Source organism: Rhinolophus hipposideros, assembly GCF_964194185.1.
Source record: "Rhinolophus hipposideros genome assembly, chromosome: 20".
NCBI lineage: Eukaryota > Metazoa > Chordata > Mammalia > Chiroptera > Rhinolophidae > Rhinolophus > Rhinolophus hipposideros.
This window is the reverse complement of record NC_138066.1, coordinates 10,853,767-10,879,681: the sequence shown is the minus strand read 5'-3', so window position 1 is coordinate 10,879,681 and position 25,915 is coordinate 10,853,767. Positions and strand designations below refer to the sequence as shown.

The window sequence follows — 25,915 nt, the reverse complement described above, 5'->3', positions numbered from 1 at the left end:
CAGCCCAGCCCGACAGGCTCCTTCCCCCAAAAAACATCCCCAGTGCCTTCTAATGAATGCTTCTGCTCCAAGCCTCTAGCCCCCCACCACCAGTGTCCCTCAGGATTATGTATCAAGGAGCAGCTGTCTAGGACTTAAACTTTTTTCCAGACCCTCTCCTCTCCCTCTTTTTTGCACCCTTCATTTCCTTGCTCCAAATAACCAATCCACACAGAGTTTCCAAGTATTTGATTCTTCTTTTCCTACTCCTTTAAGGAGGCTGAAAATTATAATAATGACAGTGAGTAGCAGAAGAAGGCGGGATCTCAATCTCCCCAGCGTCTGAGATTCTTAAACCACCCCCTCTGTCTTTTCCTCTACTCCTCCCCATGCCTCTGACTATTCTTCCTTTCTTTGAAATCCCTAGTAGAGAAGCTGGGGGCAGAGTAGGGGTGGGATACAGGTAGAGATCTGCCGGAGGTCGGGGCTCCTAGCTGGTAATGTTCCGTTTCATCTCACATGCCCAGCGTTGCACCTGCTGGCAGAAATTGTCATTCCAGCGGCCATCCACCTGGACTTCAACACAGTCTTCACTTCCTCCCTCCTCGTGCCCCTGCCAGTTATCTGGTTGAGTGGCAGCCCAGTTCCTAGGAAGGCAGGATAGAGCTCAAATTCAGACCATCCCCGTTCCAGCAACCCTCACCCCCAACTCGAAAAAGCACAGCCTTAGAGAGTTCAGGGAGCAGAAGCAGCAGCCTTGGATGTTGGGAGTCTGGAGGGGAGAGAGTTGGGATTTTTGATCCCTAAGAGATGGGTGGGGTTGTATTGGGGCAAAAGGCCAGGTGGCTATCTGCAGGCCAAACCAGCAGGGTGAGGGGCACTTACTTGTAGCTATACCTATAGTCTGTGCCATCCACCCATTTCCAGGAACCATCGCTTTCAGTGAGACCTATCCAGATACGAAAGGGGCCCATGTGTTGTCCAATGAATTTCTGGAAAACAGGTGGGAGAGAATTTCTTATCTCTTATACCTCTTACACAGGCATTAGCTGTGGTCCCCTCAGCCTTTCCTAGCCTGATGTACCCCCAAGCTGAAGCATCAGCTCCCAATGAAACTAGTTCCTCGTTTTTCCTGCTGTAACCTTAGCTATTTTTAGAGAACATGTACTAAGCTAAGGTACATGCTTCACAAGGATTATTTTATTTAATCCTCATGAGTCCTCTAAATTGGTTGCCCTAATTTATACATGAGGTTAAGAAACTCTTGGTAGTTGGTAAAGCCCAGAAAGTCAATGCAGTGCCTGAGTGTGTGACTTCTGCCCCTGATCGAGCCCCACCCCCTTTCATTCTTAACTCACAGCTGTTAGCCCCACTCTAGTCTTCTCCTTGTCTTCTGCCCACAACCTCAGATTTGAGATCCTGACTCTGGCCTCTGCTGCCCCCATGAACCCCTAGGTTTCACTCGCTTCTCAAGTGCATCTGCCCTGCTCCTGCTTCTATGTGTAGCTGTCATTTCTGGAGGTTCACCAGGCCCAGAGCTTCCGGTTGGATCCACTGTCCAAAGCCCCGTTATGACTTGGCTGTAAGGAGTCTGGCAGTCTGTGCTGAAAGTAGGAGCCTGCCCTGGGTATGAGGGTAGCCCAGTCAGCCAGCTGGCAGGAGCTAGGGTGAAAGTGGTCCTCTGAGATAGCTCTTCAGGACTCACGCAGACAACAGACCCTCCCCCCCCAATAGCTTCCTCTTACAGATATGACCCTTCCTGGGGACTTACACGCTATGGAATGGGAGGATAGCAGGGGGAGACTCTAAAGGAAGCAGAGGGGTGGGTTGACCAACCTGAACACCTAGCAGTTCCCTTTGACAGCATATGAAGTATCTCCAACTGCATTTGGAGGAAGATTTCCTAATCCACTCTCACTTCCTATAGATACAGCTAAGATTGCAGTTTGTCATCTCGTCTGAGGGCAGATATGGTAACATCCCTGAATTCTAAAATCCTGCAAATAGGACAATATCCTGTGCATAAAGGGGCAACTCTCAGAGGCTGATGGGGTACTCCCACAATTCAGAGGAGTCAACAGAGCTGGAAGGAAAGTTTTAGAGACAAGATATCCTATTTGCTGCTGCCTGCTGCCCCAGCCCCTTCTTCCCATCACCACAAGAAGCTTAATTACTGAACAAAAAATACAAATTGGGACGGCCCGGTGGCTTAGGTGGTTGGAGCACTGTGTTCCTAACACCGAGGTTGCCAGTTCGATTCCCACATGGGCCAGTGAGCTACGCCCTCTACGGCTAAGATTGTGAATAACAGCTCTCCCTGGAGTTGGGCTGCGGTGAGCAGCTGGTCGGTGTGAGCAGTCACTGGCTACCATGTGCTGCTGTGAGTGGCCGACGGCCACTGTGAGTAACTGGCAGCCTGCGAGAGCTGCCATGAGTTGCTGTAAGCAGCCGACCAATGACTGGTGACGGACTGCCTCAGCCAGGGGGAGAGCAAGGCTCATAATACCAGCATGGGCCAGGGAGCTCTGTCCTACACAACTAGACTGAGAAACAATGGCTTAAACAGAGTGGAGGCAGGGGAGGCGAAAGAAGCGGGGGAGAATACAAATCATCAAAACCCAGCCCTCTGTGTCAAAGACTGATGGGGGGAATCAAATACTGCCAGATAATCAGAGGAGATAGATAGTCCAGGAGAATTTATCTCCCCTATTCACAGATAAACAACAGGCAAGAAAGAATTGTGCCCATTCATGAAAGTGGAAGAGTCAGGAAATTATCATGGAACTTATGCAAAAATAAAGAGGAGGAGGAGGAGTGTGGGGACAGAGCCCCAGAAAGCAGTTTCCAGGCTCTTGGCCTCACATAGAAAGGTGCTGGCTCAGGTAGTAAATGGCCATCAACTGTGATTGCATGGCCATCAGCTGTGGCTAGTTGACCATCAGCTGTAACCAATGAGCCATTGGCCACTAATATAACTGCCGTGGCTACGCTAGCTGCAAAATGGGGGCTAGCAAGAAGATGGTGGCTGAGCTAGCAAGGGGTGCAGTGAGGGTTGTGAACAGTGTGGCTCCTGCTTCATGTGTCTCCAACCCAGTCGCCAGCGAGAATATAGTGGTATGACTCCCCTATCTATGGCTCCTTGGGTGTTCCTTTTTGGCCTAGCCATATCCTACCTTCTTATGTGGGGAGCGGGAGCAGAGACCCCTCCTGTCACCCTGCACGACAAGGAGGAAGAAAGAATTGTGATATCAAAAAGAGAGGTGAAGGGGCGGCCAGATGGCTCAGTTTAGAGCTTCAGCTCTTAACAACAAGGTTGCCAGTTTGATTCCCACATGGGATGGTGGGCTGCACCCTCTGCAACTAAGATTGAAAACAGCGACTGGACTTGGAGCTGAGCTGCGCCCTCCACAACCAGACTGAAGGACAATGACTTGGAGCTGATGGGCCCTGGAGGGACACACTGTTCCCTAATATTCCCCAATAGAAAGAGAGAAAGAGAGAGAGAGAGAGAGAGAGAGAGAGAGAGAGAGAGAGAGAGAGAGAGAGAGAATGTTCTGGCAAAATGTAGTACTTGAAAATACTGGCTAAGGAGGCAGAGTGACTCTGAATTCTGACTCCATCCTGACTTACTACCGTGTTTCCCCCAAAATAAGACCTACCCCTAAAATAAGCCTGTCATGCTTATTATGAGCCTGTCATGCAGGGACTCATGCAGGTTCTCTCAGCCAGGGTGCAGACACAAAAGCAAACATCCGCCAACACCCCAACAAGGGGCCTTCCTGCACCAGTCTCACTTGCCAGCTCAGCCACCATCTTCTTGCTAGCCCCCATTTTCTGCTAGGGTAGCCACAGCTGTTATATTAGTGGCCAATGGCTCACTGGTTACAGCTGACTGCCAACTAGCCACAGCCGATGGCCATCAAATCACAGTTGATGGCCATTTACTACCTGAGCCAGCACCTTTCTATGTGAGGCCGAGAGCCTGGAAACTGCACTCCTGGCTCTGTCCCCACAAAGCCCCAGTCAAGATCTCAGCCAGGGGTCGGCCCGGTGGTTCAGGCGGTTAGAGCTCCATGCTCCTAACTCCGAAGGCTGCTGGTTCGATTCCCACATGGGCCAGTGGGCTCTCAACCACAAGGTTACTGGTTCAACTCCTCGAGTCCCGCAAGCAAGGGATGGTGGGCAGCGCCCCCTGGAACTAAAATTGAACACGGCACCTTAAGCTGAGCTGCCTCCCAGATGGCTCAGTTGTTGGAGCGCGGGCTCTCAACCACAAGGTTGCCAGTTCGATTCCTCGAGTCCTGCAAGGAATGGTAGGCTGCGCCCCCTGCAACTAGAAAACGGCAGCTGGACCTGGAGCTGAGCTGCACCCTTTACAACTAAGACTGAAAGGACAACAACTTCACTTGGAAAAAAGTCCTGGAAGTACACACTGTTCTCCAATAAAGTCCTGTTCCCCTTCCCCAATAAGATCTTAAAAAAAAAAAAAAAAAAAAAAAGATCTCAGCCAGACGGACGCATTTAGTACATTATGGCGATGTTCCAGAAGAAGATGACATGACTGTATTTGAATAAATGTAGACTGTTGAAAAAATAAGGCATCCCCTGAAAATAAGCCCTAATGGAGCAAAAATTAATATAAGACCCGGTCTTATTTTCGGGGAAACATGGTAGCTGTGTGGCAAGTTCCCCTTTCCTTAGTTCCCTCATCTCTCCCTCCCTCAAAGTGGGGATAATAAGAGTTCCTACCCCGTAGGGTTGTGAGGATTAAAGGAGTGAATACATCTGAAAGTGCCTGTCACATAGTAAGGACTCAGTAAATGTGACCATTAATATCGTCCTTTTCCAAAAAAACGCCCCACCTATTGTAACATGTTGGTTCTTCCCTGTGAACTTTGGTGTTTGGCGTTGTGCGTCTGGTGGCAGCAGTGGGCCAGGGAGACCTGGAGCACCTTACAGGGACTCAGTAACTCATAGCAGGCATGTCACTGGAAATCCCGCCCACTCTCTTCCTTTCACCCCACTGAGCACCACATCCCAAGGCCAGCACACAGCAAGAAGGGATTCTCAGCACCTCCACTGTTCTGCGCTCAGGTCCTGGCTTTAGTTCATCCTGTCCCGCGTTCTGTCTCCTGACCTGTTCCTCATGCCCTGCTCACCTGGCTCCTGCGCCTTGGCCTGAGCCCCTGGCTGTAATCTCCCACCTCAGAATCAATGGCTGCTCCACTATGAAACTCCCAAAGTTCAGCCAGACTTCTGCTTCTGGACTCTTCCCTGGGTTACAAAATAATAAAGCAAGCCTGATCCGGCCTCCCAGAGTTTGCATTCCCCAGGTTTCCTGCTGCCTTTGGGAAGCAGATGGTTTCACCTGCTCCTCTCTGGAGTTGACGACCACCAGGTGCGCGTTCTCCAGCTGGCAGTACTTCTCAGCCTCAGGCCAGGTCAATCCAGAGTGAGAGAACCAGTAGCAGCTCCCTTTGTGCTCCAGCCAGTTAATGGGGCAGCATTCTGTGCCTGAGAAGATGGGGGTGGGCAGAAGGAGATGAGCTCCTGATGGACGGGACAGGCACACTGGGACTGAAGACAGCCCCTGTCCCTACCGTTGCTCCGCAGGAACTCCAACTGACACGCCAGGATACGCAGGTCCACTGGGAAGTGCTTCAGATGAAAGAGCAAGGTGGCGTGATCTGGAGGGGCGGAGTCATGAACACAGATGTGGGCAGTGTGGGTGCCCTATGTACCAGGACTCTCCACAGGACTCCAGCCTTTGGCTGGGAAACTACACCACACACGTCACACACCACACACACACTCACACTGTGCACACACTCATGCACAACACACACGACATGCACACACAAAATACACATCACTCATACCGTACACACACCACACACACTTATACGCACATATAAGACGTCACTCACACCACTTTCACACGTGAAACACACACACACACACACACACACTCAAGGGAAAGTCTCTGACCTGCTTTCAGGTCCCGCTGCTGTTTCTCCAGCTTGGCTTCCATAGATGTCACCTTGTCACCTGTGCTGCCTCCTGAGAGAGAGGAAAGCTAAACCATTTTCCCTCCATGGTGCCTCCTTAACGTCCCTCCATCCTCACACACTGGAGCACCAGTCCGAGTCACCTGGGAGGTTGCAGGCTCTGCCCCCGGCCTCCCAACTCCACCCGGTCTCCTTGAGCTGCCACACTAACTTTCTGAGAAACAAATCTGCTCAGGCTGCTCCCCTGCTTAAATGCATTTATTCGGTCCCCATTTTCTCAAAATAAAAGCTCACTTCACTAGCACAGCTTGCCTGTGCGGCCCGGCCCCTACTCATCTCTCTGGCCCACCCCTCATTACTTAGCTCCTGCCACACTGGAAGGGTTTACAGTTCCAAAATGTGCGGTGGTCTTCCCCACCTCCGGGCCATTGCAAATTCACTTCTCTCTACCTGGCACTACCCTCCCTTTTCACCTGCCTATCATTCTTCAGGGTCCTTCAACCCAGGAAACAGCATCCCTGGAAGATTGGCCCAGCTTCTCAGGCTGGGTTATTTGCCACAGCACCCCAAACACGCCCCTTCGCAGACCTAACATTGAGCAAATACCTCAGAATCCAGCAAGCCTGTGTTGGTAAGCCAGTGCCTCAACGACCCAACCATGCCCACCCCCGTCCCTCTGGGGAGCACCCACTCACCATGGTAGCTAAGAGTCGAGATCTCCATCACAGTGCTGGCAGAGAAATTGCTGAAATCTTCTTTTAGGGTCCGAAACTCCACTTGTAGCTGTGCTCCTAGTCAGGAGACAGAGGGCACAGGACAAAGTGGAGGGGGCTGTGCCCCATGTGACAGCCCCCATCACCATCCATGGCACTGTCCCCCTCATTGCCCCCATACTTGCCCCAGCACTGCCTCCATCTCTTCCCCTATCATACTCTCATTGCCCCCAGCACTTCCCATCTCTCCTCCCCCATCAGCCCCACCCCTGCTGGCCTCTGCAACCCTCACTTTGGGACCCAATCACACAGACGGCCACCAGCAGCAGGACGTTGAAGCCCAGGATGAGCAGGCTGAGCCAGAACTTGGAGCACAGACGCTGCAGCAGAAGGGGCTGAGAAGGAGGCATCCCTGAGAGAGAAGGGATATCAAAAGGAGGGGTGTCAAGAGCCAGTATAATGGAAGTATTCAGGGAGACAGAAGTCTGAGGACATACAACCCAGGTGGGTGGGAGGAAAGTCGATGGGAAGGGTTATTGGGGAAGTCAATGGGCTTTGACTCCAGTGTTCAAGTATTGCACACACACGCATTTGCACACTTGTACCCACATGATCACATGCAAATATGCACATACACACACCTACACAGGTACATGCAACACACCAGCGCATGGCACTAATATTCACATCATTTTTGTGTAAAGCCCTGATCTTGCACCTGGGGGACCTAGAGGCCGGGCCTTGTGTTCTTAAAATCCATGCCTGGACCCCTCAGATAGGTCCAAAACTGGGCCAACCCCCCCACCAATTCCACTGGGATCCTTAAGTTTAGGTCATTCCACCATAGACCGCTCCCCAAGGGCCGCCCTCCAAGCCTCATCCTCTCTCAGAACCCACCCCTCAGAGCCTCCTCTCCCGTATCCCTCTGCCCTTCCACCACAGAAACCCTTGTTCCTCTATAAACTCTCCCCCCTTAGCCCTCAGTCATCTCACAGAAACCTCTCCCTCCCCTTGGTCAAGCTGAACCCTGAGAACACACACACACACACACACACACACACACACACACGCGCGCGCGCGCAATTTTTATTTCACTCTCACAGTCCCCACTGCATACACACCATCGCCCCCAGCACAGCCCCACCCCTGCCGGCCCCTGCAACCCTCTCCTTGATATCTAATCACACAGATGGCCACCAGCTCCATGGCGTTGAAGTCCAGGACGAACGGACACCTTCATTAACACACATCCTCACACTCACACACATTCTTTCATACACACCTTCTCCCATACTATAGCGCACATTCACATATGACACACACACACACGTTCTCATACACTCACACACAGGCACCCACGTCTTCACATGCACAGAACTGGCTTCACCCCTCCTGACACTTCTCCAAGCCTGGAGCAGTGGCTGTCCTCCCAGGTGCAAGCTTCTGCTTTTGCACCATCAATTTCTAACAAAATGTTTCTTTTCTTTGCCTCAGACCTTGGCCTTCCCTTTCTCCTCACTGCCATCATACTCAGGCACCCTCACATCCTGGGGAGGCTCAGGCAGGGGCTCAGTATCTTCCTCCCCAGTTCATCAACTGCCACCATCCTGAGTAGGACACTGTCCCTTTGAGTGACCACCCGGAACTCTTGACCTCCTCATACCAGTAATTGTCACCCTCCTCCACTTCAGCCACACTCAGGACCCCATCTTGACCCAGAGAGGCCATGTCTCTGACACCTCCACTGCCCACTCCCTGCTCTGAGCACTGCCTCCCTTTTGCCTTTCTCCCCATATGTATTCCCTGATTCCCTGTGTTTCTGTCCACCCAGAAGCTCTCACTGACCAGTCTTCCCCACCCAGCTGAGACTCCATGGCTGAGCCTCTGACTGCTCTCTCCAGTACTGTCCACTCAGTGGGCCCTTATCCTGCTTCCCAACCTGACCTATGACCTATGAAACCCTAACTCTGGGTCAGCTCACCAATATGTCTCTGCACCTCTACCCTGAAATCAGACCACCCTTGGCTGAATCCAGTGGTGCCACCAACTAGCTCAGAAATCATAGACAAATCATTCAAACTCTTGGTGCTTCAGCTTTCTTGTATCCACTTACACAATCTAAAATAGTCAAATTCACAGAAACAGAGAGTAGAATGGTGGTTGCTAGGGGCTAGGGGAGGGGAAATGGGGAATTGCTATTCAACCAGTGTAAAATTTCAGTTATGCAAGACGTATAACTTCTAGAGCTCTGCTGTAAACACTGTGCCTCTAGTTAACAAAGCAGTCTTGTGCACTGAAAAATTGGTTAAATGGTAGATCCCACATTAAGTGTTCTTATCACTATATATATATATATATATATATATATATATATATATGCATACATATATATATATGTATGTATATATATGTAAGAATAGTAGCTACCTGATTAGGTTGTTCTGAGAATGAAATGAATTAAAACATGTAAAATGCTGCTTAGACAAGATTGAAAGTCAAAGAAATGGTCTGCCCAACATGGAATAATAGGGGCTTGATTTCCCCTTCTCCCAGAGACAACAGAAACAAAAAACAGACAACTGTAAGAAACAATCATTTTCAAGACGCTGGGACTTCAGGCAACACAGGGCAACGATCCCTGAGAGGTAGGATATAGATGAGATGAGCCCTAGGACTGGCCCAGCCTCGTGCTGGGGGAAAGCTTTCAGGCCCTGGGGCAGGGAGGGGCAGTCCAAGCAAAGCAGACAACTCCCCCAGTTGAGGAGCTGGGTTGAGAGTCTAAGGAGACCAAGGTGGTTAAACTTTACAGGACAGAGGGTCAGAGGAGAGAGCTGCACAAAGAACCCCAGAGATCTGTGGAGAGTTCCCTTCAAGCAATCAGCTGAGTACTGATCAGCCCATGTATGTAAAGAAAACTACCCAAGACCAGGAGAAAAACAATCTGAAATGATTAAGGAACAGTACCTGGCACACATACAGGGCCAAGAATAATGCCTATTCGCACCAGCCAGTCTGGAAAACTCACAACCCACAGGGCATTGGGTAGAAGACCCAGGAAGCCCTTGCCCCCGTGATGCTGCAGACCCACCTAACAAATCATAAACGGTCCAGAATGACTCCAAGTGACTTAACTACATCCCAGAACAAAGCTCAGGAATAGTTACAGGAATATAAACATAGCCATCACTCAACAAAGTAAAATTCACAGCGTCTGGCAGCCAATCAAATATTACCAGACATACAAAGAAGCAGGAGAATACATTTTAAAATAAGGAGGTTAATAAATCTACCAAAACTGACCTAGAACTGACACAGATCTTAGAATTAGTAGACAGGACATTAAAATCGCTATTGTAACTATATTACATACGTTCAAAAAATTAAGTAGAATCTCAAGGAAAATGTTTTAAATTCCTAAGTTGAACTTCTAGACGTGAAAACTACAATGTCTGAAATTAAAAAGACATCGGGTAGAATTAGGGAAGGTTAGACATGCATAAGGAAATATTAGTGAACTTCAAGACATAGCAATAATAACTGTATAAAAAGAAACACCAAATTGAAAAAAATAGGCATAGTGCCAGGTGGGTACTAGACTTATGGGGGAATCACTTCATAAATTATATAAACGTCGACCCACTATGCTGCACACCTGAAACCAATATAAAATAATATCGAATGTCCACTGTAATTTAAAAAAAATAATCATGGGGATATATAGTACAGCATAGAAAATATAGTCAATAATATTCTAACAATTATGTACAGTGTTAGATGGGTAAAAAACTTATTGGGGTTATTACTTTGTCAGGTATATAAATGTCTAATCACTATGTTGTTTTGTACACCGAAAACTAAAAAAAAAAAAAATTTCTCCTAAAAACCAGAATAATTATACAAATATATATATGTATATATATTTATATATATATATGTAAAGAATTGCCATTAAATTTGATGCAAAGGCTATTGTGCATTGTTCGAGACCCTGGAGATTTTGGTTCTCTATATTGGGAGGATGTATGTTCCAGGTATGGGAAGAAGAAAGTAGAGAGATTTTTGATTACCAGAAAAACAAATGGTAGCTGAGAGGATAATAGAAATATTTTAAGTATTCCTCTACCTTTTCTATGTAGGGGCCATGTCTGACTAATTATGTGCAAAAGAATGTAATAGATTCAAGACTTTCCAGTGCTGTCTTCTGTCATGCTGACCAGTGGTGATTCCAGTGGTGGAAATTTCTATCAGCTAATGTCCTTGAGGGATCACGTGAAGCAGTTTTCTACTTCTACTCCCATATAACCATATTGCCTATGTGATATGAGAAAGAAATAAAAATTGGTTGAGTTAAAAAAAAAAACCGAGAAGGAAAGAAACACCAAGAGAAAAACAGTTTTTAAAACTGGAAGAGCATCAGTGAACTGTGGACCACTAATAGATGTACAACTGGAGTCCTAGAAAGAAAGGGAAGAAGGGGGAGGCAGACAAAAACTCTTTGAGGAAGCAATGGCTAAAATATTTCCAAATTTGCTGAAAACCGTAGGCATATAAGGTGCTCATAGAGGGGAAGGTGGTCACAAGCAGGCAGGTAATAGATGTCAGCTCACACGAAGGCAGCAGAGGCTGCTGGAGAGAAATGTACTGATGGTTGTACCACCTCAGAGTTGCCCTGTGAGGTCATCCATCAGGCCTTTTGGGTGAGCTCCTTCTCTCATAAAACACAAAACCTCTGGACTCTCTCCAAGCCTTTTGTTTAAACTCTGAAACCTCTCACCCGCAGAAGATTCAATAATATCCAAAATCATTTTGGAGCGTGTACTACATACAAAGCATCATAGGGCATTGAAGATGCAGAGGGGAGTGAGACAGACATAGCCACTGCCCCGTGCAGCCTACGGCTTGGTAGAAAGGCCTGCCAGCCCACTACCCCAGGAAAGAGGAAGCCATGGGGGGGGGGGATGCCTATCCCTCCTGCTACTCCTGCCCTGCCCAGCTCCCACCCGCACCTGCAACAGCACTAGCTCCTGCAGTCTCCCAGCCTCAGGAATGAGGGGTCCCTCCTCCCAGCCCAGGCTAACTAATCCCCCTCCTTGATCCCCAGCCCCTTCTGTCTCTACAGAGCCTCACTCCATCACCAGCACCCACACACCTGACACGTCCTCCCCCACCCCTGGCTCCTGCCCTTCAGCTTAGAACAGCTCAGATCTCTCTTGCCTTAAAACTTTTTTCCAGACACAAGGCCTTCCTTGGAGATCTGCTAGAGAAGGATCCAGGCAGGGGATTTGGGAGGAGGGGAAATGTCCCAGGATAGCTCTGTATGTATTGCCCCACCCATCTCCATGCACCACCGCCACCACCACTCCAACTTACATACACATTCTCCTGGCTGAATGTGCTTTCTTTGAACACACACACACACACGACGCATGTTGTCAGAAGGATGGTTGGAAGGAAAAGGGAAGGAAGTCATCTCCAGGTTCCACTTATTCCCTCGCCTCTGGGCACATACCCTTTCCTGAGGTCCGGAAGGTGAAGTTGGGGGACAAGCAGATGTATCAGCACCTCACACCTATAGAGGCCCAGTCCCTGCTCACTGAGTGAATATGACAGAGAACTCAGAGAGCCAGAGCAATCGGGAGTGAGACAGAGGTGAAGCAAAGCTCCAGAAACTGGACACTTGCCATTCCAAAATGCATCTTCTACCCTGTGATTGTGCCTGTGAGTGTCTGGCCCCTCACTCCAACTGAGCTGGTGGTCGTTTTCCTCAGAGTCCAGCTGCTGGATGTCTTGCACGTCCTTCGCCATGCTGAGTCCAGGGCTGGAGCTGGACCTGGGGTTGGGTCACGGCTGCTTAGGGCTGGGGCTGAGTTCAGGACTGATGCTTGTGCGAAGATGGTAATTCAGGTGGAGGCTGATGATGGGGTTGGATGTAGGGTAAGAACAGGTCTAGGTGACAACTTGAATTGGGTCTTATGTTGGAGGTGAATTTGGAGCTGAAATACAGCCAGGTCACATCCCTTCTCAGGTGATTACTTAGGCTGTGACATGGCCAGGAAGGAGCCTTTTCTCCACACTCTCAGCCACCAAACCACCCACATCTTCCCATCTGTCCCCCACTGTCCCTGAACGAGGGTATCCCTCATCCCAAACATCCCCAGTCCCACCAACCTCCCCAGTCTTTGTTACCTGTTATGGGTGTGGAAGGCTGACTCCTGGGTCCCTCAGACAACCCAGGCCCCAAGCTAAGGAGGCCTGGAGCCAGGAGAAGTGGGGCAGGTGGTGCTAGACAGGAGAGGAGAGGAGGGGAGGGGGCTGGTCCAGGCAAGGTCCCTGAGCCCATGTGTCTGTGCGTCCAAGTGTTTCTAAACTCGCATCTCCTGACCCCAGGACTTTGGACAGTAAACAGAAGTAGAAATGGAGTTGGAACTCAGGCAAAGCATAGTGGGGGCGAGGGATAAAACTGTCTCTGTTCTTCCTAGAGAAGGGGGTCTCCTGGTCTGTCCTCTTCACCCCCATAAATTGGTCACATCATTCCTCATTGCACAGTTTGGGGGGGCAGGCCAGGAGGATTGGGGTGCAGTTGATGGTTTCCCCTCTGCCCTTCCCCCTGTCACTTTCTGCCTCTAAATTTCCCAGAATTGCTGGTGTCTCTAAATACCCCTGACCAGGATCAGAGAGGCCAGTTCTCTGCTCTTGCCCAATCTGACCCCTGAGCCTCGGCCCCAGCTTCCTGTGGGCTCAACTCCAGGCTCCCCCCTCTGGGCTGACAAGCTTCAGTCTTCTGGGAGTAAGATCCCTGGAGAACCAGAAGTGCAGGGCGAGGAGGGAGGAGTGTGGCAGAAGGCAGCCAACCTTGGGCAGCAGATTTTAAATCTTAATAAGCTCCTTGCATGGCCCTGGTAACACAAACTTTTGTCCTCACTCTCAGCCAGTTTCTCATGTAACTCTCACAACACTCACCTCCTGGTGGCTACTAATGTTGTTTTCATTTCACAGGGAAGAAAATGGAGCCTCAGGGAGATTAAGTGACTTCCCCTGGGTGGAGGGGTCAGAGGGTAGGGAAACTGGGGGAAGTGAAACAAGGTAAAGAGGGTAAAAATCATATCATAAAAGAGGGGTCTTCACAATCCTATGAGGAAAACGGGGTTCAATGAACTGAGGAACATGAATAATACACTCACACTAACAAGAGCTTGGGGAAGAAAACACAGTTTTCGTCCCTAATTTTCACACCCTCACTAAACCTGGGCTGCTTGCATAGTAACCTGTGTTCCTCCTTGTGCTAAAAAGGGGTTGAAACAGAGTCCTGAGCTTTCCTTTTTTTTTCAATGGAGTATAATTAACATATAACATATTAGTTTCAGGTGTCTGGCCTGTACTTTTCTTGTGGTGACTTTTTGACACACACAGGAAGTCACCACACACTCCAATATCCTGACATTCCTATGAAGCCACAAAGCAGTGGTGGCTACTTTGCTGTTTGACTGTAACCTGCAGTAAAAGAGACATTCTACAATGTGAGAGATACAGAGATACGTTCTACAATGTGATCCAGTACAAACACGGTAGCACCAGCACACACAAGCATGTTTGTACGTTTTACTTTCTTCTGAATCCCCAGTGCCTGGTACATAGTAGGTGCTCAACAAATACTTATTGAATGAATGAGTGATTGAATGAATAAATGAATGAATGAATTTGTAGATATATGATTGACATGAAAGTTTCATAAAACAATGCTCACCTTACTACTTGCTTTCTATTTCATGACCAATTAAATTGAGTGTCCTGATCCATTAATGGGTCACAAATCAAAATTTGAAAACACTGTCATGAAGCGCCAATCTTGGCAGGGATGTTGTTTTAATTCCAAGATATAGGCAAGAGCTTAGCAAATAGAGTATCAACTGCATGTCAAGGTTCTCCAACTGCCATCCAGGAATAGGGGTATTCTCACCGGCCACCCACTGCCACTGAACTGATTCCAAGTTTCAAGGTAAAACCCCTCACTCCTAGCACTGGTGAGATAGAACAGAAAACAAGTGACATCCTCTATATCCTACTGTTTCTCCCTATTTGAAAGTCAGAATTTAATTTACCAAAAGTTGACATATACTTGGACTATTTCTGAAGTTTCCACATTGTCTCATTACTTTTTTTTGTTGGGGTTTTTCTGGGTTTTTTGGTTATTAAATCCTTTTTTAGTTAGTTGATTTTGGTTTTGGGTTTTTGCTTGGCTTGGTTTGGGTTGGGTTGGGTTGTTTTTATTTTGTACCTCAGGCATAGAAAATTAGGTTTGTCAATTCCTGAATTCATGATACCCTGTCTTCCTCAAGGGTCGGAAAAAGACCTTTCTGTTTTTCTATTACTTTCCCTCCTCCACCCTGATTCTCCACACCCTACAATTCTTCTACTCTCCACAGGCAGCCCAAATGGTGTGTTTGCTATATGTGATAGTCTCCAAAGATGGTAGCCATCAACTTCTCCCTTCACTGTAGGTGCAAATCACACCACCCATCCAGAGGTAGAATTTATTTCCCCTCCCCTTGAATCTGGGTTGACCATGTGACTTGCCTCAACCAATAGAAAGTGACACTCTACCAACTCTGAACCTAGCTTTTAGGGTACCTAGGAGCTGCAGTTTTTACTCTTGGAAGCCAGCCACCCTGCAATAAAGAAGTCCAGCTATCCTGCTAGAGAGAGAGAGAGAGACCTCATGCAGAGGCCTGGTTGCAGTGGGAGTGTTTGGGATTGAGGGAGAGAAAGAAAGAGAAAAGGAAAGAGACCACACAGAATATCACAAGGCCCTTGGCATGTGAACAAAACCTTCTGGGAGCTCCCAGAGCAGCCCAGCCACCAGCTGAATGCACCCAAGTGTGTAACCCTAGCCAATACCACATGGTCCACCTGGCCTAGCCCTGCCCAAATTTCTAATCCAGAGATTCTTGAGAAATAATACATAGCTGTTTGTTTTAAGCCACTGAAATTTTTGGTTGGTATGTTACATATCAGTAGGTAACTGAAACAATACATGTTCTTAAATATGTATCCTTATAAAATATGTGGTGATGTAGTTTGTGTGTCTATCTGGTTTTTTTATATCCATAAATGGAACTTTTATAAATTTCATTTGCTGCTGACCTTTTTCACCCAACAATAAATACTTAAGATCTATCATGTTGCTATTTGTGTATCTGATTTGTTGCTACCAACCAAATTCAATGGTGAGTATCCATCTAGTTTATTTACCCAGTACCCTAATAATGAATCCTAGGTTGTCACCAACACCCAACTACCACAATTTAACACTGTGATTAATGTTCTCATTATTTTCCAATGCAGACCTAGGTGAGAATTTCCCTTTCAAATACACCCAGGAGTGAAATTGTGAGGTTGCAAAGTATTTTTATGCTTAGTTTCACTGAGTCTTGGCAGGCTCCATTTTCCAGAATGGCTGTACCAGCTGACACTCCCACCACCAGCACATGAGAGCTCCCTCTTCTGATTCATCCTACTCAATACTTGATATTATTCAACCTCCCAATTGCTGCCGATCTGATAACATCTCACTGTTCTTTTATTTTGCATTTCTGGTTAATACTGGGTTTCAGCATTTCTTCATCTATTTGCTAGTCATTGGGTTTCCACTTGTATGAACTGCCTTTTCATATCCTTTATTCATTTTTCTATTGGATCTCCTGAATTCACTTTGTTAATTAGCCAGAATTTCTTGTATATAGATACTTATTCAGAAAACAATGGTCTTTTGAAAATAAAATTAGTAATGTTAGAGCCAAAAAATTAATAGAAGCTTTGGAAGATAAAATTTAAGAGATTATTTTTTAATGATAAAACAGATAGCTAAATTAAGGGGATTTTTTCCCCCTTGTCTCATGTTTTTGTGTATATTTCCCACTAGGGAAACTGGGCCACTCTCCAGACTGCCCTCCAACTCTGCTCACTCCTCCCCAGGGGAGGAAGCTTGATTTACAACTGAATACTCCTGGCTCAGCCACGTGGGGCTCTCTCTGGTGTCTCCCTGCCTACCTTGCAATCTACTTTCTGCCAGGTGGCACTGAGTCCACTCCTGCAGGGAAGGCCTGTTTTGCCCAGCTCTGCCTATAACTCTATACATACGAGGTCGGACAATAAAGTTCACAACCTCATCCTACAAAAAGTGCTACATGCCTCACTGCTGAATACCACTACAGTCACCTTTGAAGTACTTCCCTTGGGAAGCTATGCACTGACGCCAGCGCCTAGTCCACCCTTAAAAGCAATTTTGGAACTCTTTTTCTGGAATGGCCATCAGAGCTGTCATCGTATTACCCTTGATGTCCTGAATGTCATCAAAATGTCTTCCTTTCAATATTTCCTTTATCTTCTGGTAAAGAAAGAAGTCATTGGGGCCAGATCAGGTGAGTAGGGAGGGTGTTCCAATGCAGTTATTTGTTTACTTGTTAAAAACTCCCTCACAGACAGTGCCGTGTGAGCTGGTGCATTGTCATGATGCAAGAGCCATGAATTGTTGGCGAAAAGTTCAGGTCATCTAACTTTTTCACGAAGCCTTTTCAGCGCTTCCAAATAGTAAACTTGGTGAACTGTTTGTCCAGTTGGTACAAATTCATAATGAATAATCCCTCTGATATCAAAATGCGGTTAGCAACATCATTGCAACAAGTCCATAAACTTAATTGTGAGGCCTAATTCTAGGATGAAATATTAACAAGTCCTTTTGATTTAAGGTTTTAAGTCAAGTCCTCCTTCACTGATTATCAGCAATAAAGCTAACATCTTGATATCCATTTATCTGTCTACTGTATCTTATTTCTCATTGGTTTCAAACTTCAGAGGAGAAGAAAGAGCTCGTTTTTTATTAGCTCTGTAAAACCTTCACAAACAATATAAAAGGCCAATTTGGAGAACTAACATCCAACTAGTAGTTCTACAAGATAAATCAGAAAGTAAAAGGGAGAAAGTTATCAAGAAAACAATATAAGAATTTTACTTAGAATTAAAAGGATGAGGCTCCAAATTTGGATGACCCACTAATTGCCCAGCTCTTCACTGAAAAAATGATCCAAAGCACACCGTCACGAAATTTTAGAATACCAGACGTAAAGAAAAGATTCTAAAAGCTACCGGAGAGGGGAAAAAAGTCACCAATGAAGAAACAAGAATGAAAATGGATTCTCCTTCTCAGCTGTTAAATTCAACTCTAGGAGATAACAGAACCGCTGCTTTCAAATCTCCAAGGGAAACTCTTTTCAACCTATAATTGTAGAGTCAAATGACTATGGGTATGAGAGTAGAACAAAGTGCTTTCAGACATGCCCAGTGATCAGAATATGTGTCTCCTACTTTTACTATGTTAGGAAGTACCATAAAAAGAGGAGATAATCCAAAAACAAGACATGTAGAAGAACATCTCAATATGAGCCTTTTTCATTATTATTAAGTTAAACTCTTATTTAACTCTTTCTGTATTTCTGCCTATGGGTCAGGTTTTTTTTTCTTGTAATGTTAACTAGTGAAATTTGAGAGGCTGGCCATAAAAATGCAAGTCATCAGGGTGGCCAGATGGCTCAGTTGGTTAGAGCGCAAGTTCTTAACAACTGGGTTGCCGGTTTGATTCCCACATGGGCAAGTGAGCTGTGTCCTCCACAACTAGATTGAAGACAACGACTTGAGCTGAGCTGCCAGAGGGGCGGCTGGATTGCTCAGTGGTTAGAGCATGAGCTCTCAACAACAAGGTTGCTGGTTCAAGTCCCACATGGGATGGTGGGCTGTGCCCCCTGCAACTAAAGATTGAAAATGGCGACTGGACTTGGAGCTGAGCTGTGCCCTCCACAACTAGACTGAAGGACACCAACTTGACTCGGAGCTGATGGGCCCTGGAAAAACACACTGTTCCCTAATATACCCCAATAAAATTTTTTTTTTAATTTTAAAAAAGAAAAAGATGAACCCAAAGAGGCCCACACCAAGACACATCATAATTAAAATGCCAACGGTTAAAGACAAAGAAAGAATCTTAAAAGCAGCAAGAGAAAGGCATCTAGTAACTTATAATGGAGCCACCATAAGATTGTCAGCTGATTTCTCAACAGAAACTTTAGAGGCCTGAAGAGATTGGCGCAAAATATTCAATGTGATGAAAAGCAAGAACATACAACCAAAATTACTCTACCCAGCAAAGCTATCATTTAAAATTGAAGGAGAGATAAAGATCTTTCCAGACAAGAAAAAGCTAAATGAGTTCATCACCACCAAACCTATATTAAAAGAAATGTTAGAGGGACTTCTTTAAGACGAAAAAAAGAAAAGGTCAAACTTATGAATAATAAAATGGCAGTAGCTACACGTCTATCAACAATTACTTTCAATTGTAGATGGATTAAATGCTCCAATCAAAAGACAGGAGAGCTGAGGGCCGGCCCAGTGGCTCAAGCGGTTGGAGCTCCATGCTCCTAACTCCGAAGGCTGCCAGTTCGATTCCCACATGGGCCAGTAGACTCTCAACCACAAGGTTGCCGGTTCAACAACTCAAGTCCCGCAAGGGATGGTGGGCTCCGCCCCCTGTAACTAAGATTGAATATGGCACCTTGAGCTGAGCTGCTGCTGAGCTCCCAGATGGCTCAGTTGGTTGGAGCTCAGGCTCTGAACCACAAGGTTGCCAGTTCAACTCCCACAAGGGATGGTGGGCTGCGCCCCCTGCAACTAGCAACAGCAACTGGACCTGGAGCTGAGCTGCGCCCTCCACAACTAAGACTGAAAGGACAACAACTTGAAGCTAAACGACACCCTCCACAACTAAGATTGAAAGGACAACAACTTGACTTGGAAAAAAGTCCTGGAAGTACACACTGTTCCCCAATAAAGTCCTGTTCCCCTTCCCCAATAAAAATATTTTAAAAATAAATAAATAAATAAATATTTTTAAAAATCTTTTTTTTTTTTAAAGACAGGAGAGCTGAATAGATAAGAAAAAAAATCCCTTACACATGACATACTTCAGATCAAAAGACACACACAGACAGAAAGTAGAAGGATAGGAAAAGTTATTTCGTGAAAATGGAGACAAAAAAAACAAGACAAAACAAAAAAGCTGGGGTGGCAATACAGACAAAACAGACTTTAAAACAAAGGCTATAACAGAGACAAAGAAGGACCCAGTAATCCCACTTCCGGGTATTTACCCAAAGAAACCCAAAACGCTACTTTGAGGGGACGTGTGCATCCTTATGTTCATTAGAGCATTGTTTACAAGGGCCAAGATGTAGAGACAGCCTGGCATCAAAGGAAGAATGGATAAAGAGGTGGTGGTACATATATGTACGGTGGAGTATTGCTTGGTCATGGAAGAGAATGGGTTCTTACTATCTGCAGCAGCTTGGATGGGTCTAGAGGGAATTGCCATCTGTGGTAGCATGGATGGACCTGGAAGGTACTGTGCTCAGTGGAGTGTCAGACAGAGAAAGACAGATGCAATGTGATTTCACTTATATATGGAATCCAAAGAACAAAATAAGCAACAAAAAAACCCCACACAAAACACAGAAACAAACTCATAGAGACAGAAAACATTTTGATAGTTGTTAGGTGGAAGGGGGGTTGGGGGTGTGGGTGAAAAAAAGGGGAAGGGTTTAAGAATTACAAATTGGTTGTTACAAAGTAGTTATGGGAATATAGGGTTTAGCATAAGGAATATAGTCAATATTTTAATAACTATGTATGGTGCCAGATGGGTACTAGATTTATCAGGTGATAGATGGGAGGCGGGTTGAGAGGTAGGGTGAAAAAGGTGAAGGGATTAAGAAGTACAAACTGACAGTTACAAAACAGTCATGGGGATGTAAAGTAAAGCATAGGGAATATAGTCAATAATATGGTAATAACTATGTAAGCTGACAGCTGGGTACTAAACTAGTCAGGGGGATCACTTCTTAAATTATATAAATGTCTAACCACTATGTTGTACACCTGAAATTGATATAAAATAATATTGAATTTGAACCATAATTGAAAAATTTTAAAAGGGGAGTAGGAAAAGTGAAGGGGAATAAGAGGTCCAAATTTCCAGGTATAAAACAAATAAATTATGGGGATGTAATGTACAGCATAGGGAATATAGTCAGTCAATAATATTGTGATAGCTTAGTATGGTGTCAGATGGTTGCTGGACTTATCTTGGTGATCACTTCTTTCGGTACATAAATGTTGAATAATTATTGTGTATCCATGAAACTAATATAATATTATGTTAGCTATACTTTTAATAAACATCTTTAAAAAACAAACAAAATAAATGAACAAACAAAATAGAAATAGACTCATAGATACAGAGAACAAACTGATGGTTGCCAGAGGGGAGATGGGTTGGGGAGCTGGGTGAAAAAATTTAAGAGATTAAGAAATACAAACTGGGGGGCAGATGGGTGGCTCAGTTGCTTAGAACACGAGCTCTGGGCAATAGGGCTGCTGGTTCGATTCCCACATGGGCCAGCGAGCTGCGCCCTCCACAACTAGAATGAAGTCAATGAGCTGCCCCTCAGCTCCCAGGTGGCCAGATGTCTCAGTTGGTTGGAGCGCGGGCTCTGAACCACAAGGTTGCTGGTTCCATTCCCACAAGGGATGGTGGCCTGCACCCCCTGCAATTAACAACGGCAACTGGACCTGGAGCTGAGCTGCGCCCTCCACAACTAAGATTGAAAGGACAACTTGACTTGGAAAAGTACCAGAAGTACACACTGTTACCCAATAAAGTCCTGTTCCCCTTCCCCAATAAAAAACCTTAAAAAAATACAAATTGATAGTTATAAAATAGTCACTGGGATGTAAAGTACAGCAGAGAGAATATAGTCAATAATGGTGCAACAACTATGCATAATGCCAGGAGCGTACTAGACTAATCGGGGGGCTCACTGCATAAGTTACATAAATGTCTAAACCACCATGCTGTATACCTGAAACTAATATAAAATAATACTGAATGTCAACTGTAACTGAATTTTTTTTTTAAATTGACACTTCTTTCAAAAACAACCTGCAACATTGGGATTCTTCTGCAAATCCTTTGCATTTTTTCACTCAGTCCTGCTAGGATTAAGTGAAGCTGCTGGTGGAGAAGGGGGAGGCAGGATTTCAGCCAGAGGCCCCTAAGAATCTCTTCAGCCTCATCTCCCCTACTTCCCTCTTGCCTCAGCACCACTGAACATATTCTGTTTATTGGATGATCCCATAGCATCCTTGAGGTCCCAGGCAGTGAGAAGTAAGACCTTTGACTGTCCTGCTCAGTGCTGTGTCCCCACCATTTAGAAGAACACTTGGCACATAGTAGGCTCTAGAGAAATGTTTGTTGACTTAATGACTTTTGTCTAAAGAAGCAATGTTTTAAATTATTATGGTAAAAAAAATGTTGGTGAAGATATGGATATGGAGCAACTGAAACTCTCCTCTGCTGCTGGTGGTAGTATACTTGGGGCAGTCACTTTGGAAACCTGCTTGGCAGCATCTACTAAATCTGGACACATAACCCAGGAATGCCAGTCCTAAAGGTATACCCAACAGAAATGCATTCACATTTTCACCAAAATATATACACAATGTTCATAGCATCACTCTGCATAATAGCCAAAAATGGGAAACTACCCAAATACCCATCAGAAGTAGAGTAGATAAACATATTGTGGTATAGTCACACAGTGGGACACTGAACAACTGAGACTGGACCATCTACACCTATGTGCAACAATTCAGATGACTCTCACAATCAACGACGAGTGAAAGAAGCCAGACTCAAAAAAGCATATATGGCATGGTTCCACTTATTGAAGTATGAAAACAGGCAAAACTAACCTATGCTGTTAGAAGTTGGAGAGGGAGCCCAAGATAGCACAATGGGGCTCTGGAATGCTGATAATATTCTTTCATGATCGGATTTCGGGTTGTACATATGTGTTCAATTTGTGAAATCTGACCTATGCAAGTATGAGATAATAGAAAATATATGCATTGGTCCCTACCCCCAGTTCCTGGCACAGAGCTCCTAAAACCCTTGTAAGTTCCTAAGTGATAAGAGAACATCTCTTGTTCTAATGGGCAACTCTGGGTGGACTCCTTCCTGGATGGGGGCTAGTCACCAGAAAAAAGAAGCCATGATAAGAAGCTTGGAATTTTCAGACCCATCCCCCATTCTCCAGAGAGAGCAGAGGGGCTGGAAATGGAGTTAATAATTGATCATGCCTATGTGATGAAGCCTCCATACAATCCCAATAGTATGGGGGTTCAGAGAGCTTACAGGTTGGTAAACACATCCATGTATCAGGAAGGTGACGCACCCCAACCCCAGAGGAACAGGAGTTCCTGCACTTGGGATCCTCCCAGACCACCTAGCCCTATCTATCTCTTCTTCTGGCTATTCAGCTGTATCCTTTATCATATCTTTAATAAACTAGTAAACATAGTGTTTCTCTTAAATTCTGTGAACAGCTCTATCAAGTCAATAGAACCCAAGAAAGGGAGTCACGGGAACCTTCAATCTTGGTATTAGTAAAGGAAAGAGACTGTGCTAGGGCTCAGGGGAGGGAGCCAGTTTCTCAGGTGCACCAAGCAACTGAGACTCCACACACCTCATGGAACTACCCAATGGGCATAGGTGTGGGGGCTGGCACTGCCACATACTCTGAAGCACCCACAGTGCGTTTTCTTGCTGTTGACATGCTGGTGAGACCTAGTGGAGAAGTTTCACTCTCCTGAGAGAACCTGGCCCCCAAAGACTTTGGATGTGATCTTCTGAGATGCAACATAGTGTGATGGGTGGGGGATGGTGTTTATGATGGGCGTGGCAGACAGGGCTTAGAATCCTGACTTTCCCACTCTTAGCAGGGTGACCTTGGGCTTAGTTGCTCATCTGCATATGGGAATAATAATAGCTACCTCATAGTGGTGGCTCATGTGCCCCTGATCTTGTCAGTCAACGAAGTGACTTGTAAGGAGGCAGAAGAGCTTAAGTGACTGGAATCAAGCAGGCAGGCTATGCAGCACAGCACTGCCCCTGATTAGTCGTGTGACCTTGAGCAAGTCACATCATCTCTCCAGCCTCTGCTCTCTTACCTTCTAGGGACAAACAACACCCATCTCACAGGTGGTGGGAGCCGGTGAATGGTCCAATGTATATAATGGGTTTACTGCACAGCTTGTGACATAAAAAGATGGCAGCTGACGTTCTGTGGTTGTTAATTAGCATTGCATAAGACCTGGGTCTTGTCCCTTCTAATTCAGCTGATGTGGTTGTTAGTCAAGGACTTGATATTCCCAAGGAAGTACTGACATGAGCATCTAATTAAACAAGGGGTCGCCAGGTCATTTGTGCACACAGCAAACCCTAAAGGCTGCTGGCCCTGCAGCGCAACAGAGAGGCACGTCCCAGCCTCATGGAGACACCAGGGCTCTGTGAATTAGGCAGGCCCTGCGGCCTCTAAGCCTCAGACCGCACCAGTGTAACATGGGGTGAGTGTGGCCACCTCACAGGATCAAAATCATGCATGAATGCTCAGAGTCTGCCACAAAGCAGGTGCTCAGCAAAGGTTGCGTCTTTCTCCATAAGCAGCTCAGAGTCATCCTGCAGCCAGGCAGCTTGTTGCCATTCTTGCTGAAGGACGAGTGTTGGCTTTCCCAAAGCTGCGCCTGCTCAAGTTCCTCCACAGCTGCTGGTCTCTGATGCTGTGGCAGCTGAGCTGGCTGGCAGCCACCTCTCATTGACTGTGGCTTGGAATCTCTGCTGCCCCTGGAATATTCCCACGCTCCCGAGAAAGACCCTGGCTTCTCATCAACACAGCCTTATCCGTTGTCCCCAAATGGGTCCCATCTGCACAAAGAAGGGCTTGCAGTTTTCCCGTGGCTGCTCACCTTTAATGAAAATGACAATAGTAGCTGCCACATATCGACCCTACCTGTGCCTGGCCTTACAGCCTCTATCTCTCAGCCTTATCTCTGCAGGGTGTGTGACAGTATTCCCATTTCACAGATGAAGATCAGAGAGATGAAGGAACTCAGTCAGGGTCACACGGCTAGTAAGTGGCAGGCCTGTCTGGCTCCCAAGTTACTCCTCTGCACCACATGGCCTCTCAGCTGTCTCCCTTCCCTCTTCTACCTCAGAGGCAGAGGTTCCCCAGCTGATTCTGACATACAGCCAAGTTTGATAACCATTGTTTTAGAAGCAGTGATTCTCCATTGACTATGGAATCCCCTGGAATGTCCTATGGTAATGTCGTATTTCTGGAAAGATGTTTTTAAATGCTTGTGGAAGGGAGAGGGAATGTCATGCGGGGTGTCAGTCTGGGTCTCTAGTCCCACTCCCCACATAAGAACGCAGGACATTGTGAGGCCAAAAAGGAACACCCACGGAGCCACAGATAGGGGAGTCATACCACTATAGTCTCGCTGGCGGCTGGGTTGGAGACACAGGAAGCAGGAGTCACACGATCCGCAACACGCCGTGCACCTGTCTCTGCCAACCCACCTCCCTTGCTGGCTGCAATCCGCCTCTCTGCAATCCGCACTCCATACTCCGCCACACCTTGCTAGCTTAGCCACGGCAGTTATACCAGTGACTAATGGCTAACTGGTAACAGCTGATGGCCATCTACTACCTGAGCCAGCACCTTCCTATGGGAGGCTGAGAGCCTGGAAACTGCTCTCTGGGGCTCTGCCCCACAGGGAAGCATAAAGGTGGGTGGAAGGGGCGTGGGTAGGAACTAGAAGGGGACACTCGGGGCCTTCTGGGCTTGTGGTAATGTCCTAGTTCTTGATCTGGCTTCTGGCCACTTGGGTGTGTTCATATTTTTCTGAAAATCATTCAGCTGTACATTTACGATTTGTGTACTTGTCTACCTGCATATTATTCTATAGTAACAATTTTTTCAAATACATTTTTTTGAAGTAAAGAAAAAAAGGCTGTTGTCCTCAGCCACTCACAGACTCCTGGACAAAAGCAGCCTGACCCAGGACACATCGTCTCCAGGATGCTTTTCACAGCATCCAGCATTGTTGGCCTTGAGTCTGTACCCGTCCTGCACAACAAGCACACCTGCTATCTTGTCCTGACCCTTTCCCGGGTTGATGCCATGTTTAGCTAAAATGCCCATGCGGCTGCAGGAGCAGGGACTCCCCACAGCCAGGCCCTGTGGGAGCCTCCGCAGCTCCTCCCTCCCC

The 25,915-nt window shown here is 46.5% G+C and overlaps 1 protein-coding gene across 1 annotated transcript; it reads right to left on the bottom strand.

Annotated features, from left to right (window-relative positions):
• Window positions 1-469: 469 nt before the first annotated feature.
• Window positions 470-12,505, bottom strand: LOC308488541 (asialoglycoprotein receptor 2-like; the record flags this gene model as incomplete). The annotated part of the gene is made up of 8 exons (XM_081028342.1): window positions 470-626; window positions 865-971; window positions 5,348-5,493; window positions 5,580-5,666; window positions 5,968-6,039; window positions 6,683-6,778; window positions 6,993-7,112; window positions 12,382-12,505. 8 exons carry the CDS (start codon window positions 12,503-12,505, stop codon window positions 470-472), a joined length of 909 nt encoding a protein of 302 aa, XP_080884468.1.
• Window positions 12,506-25,915: the final 13,410 nt, after the last annotated feature.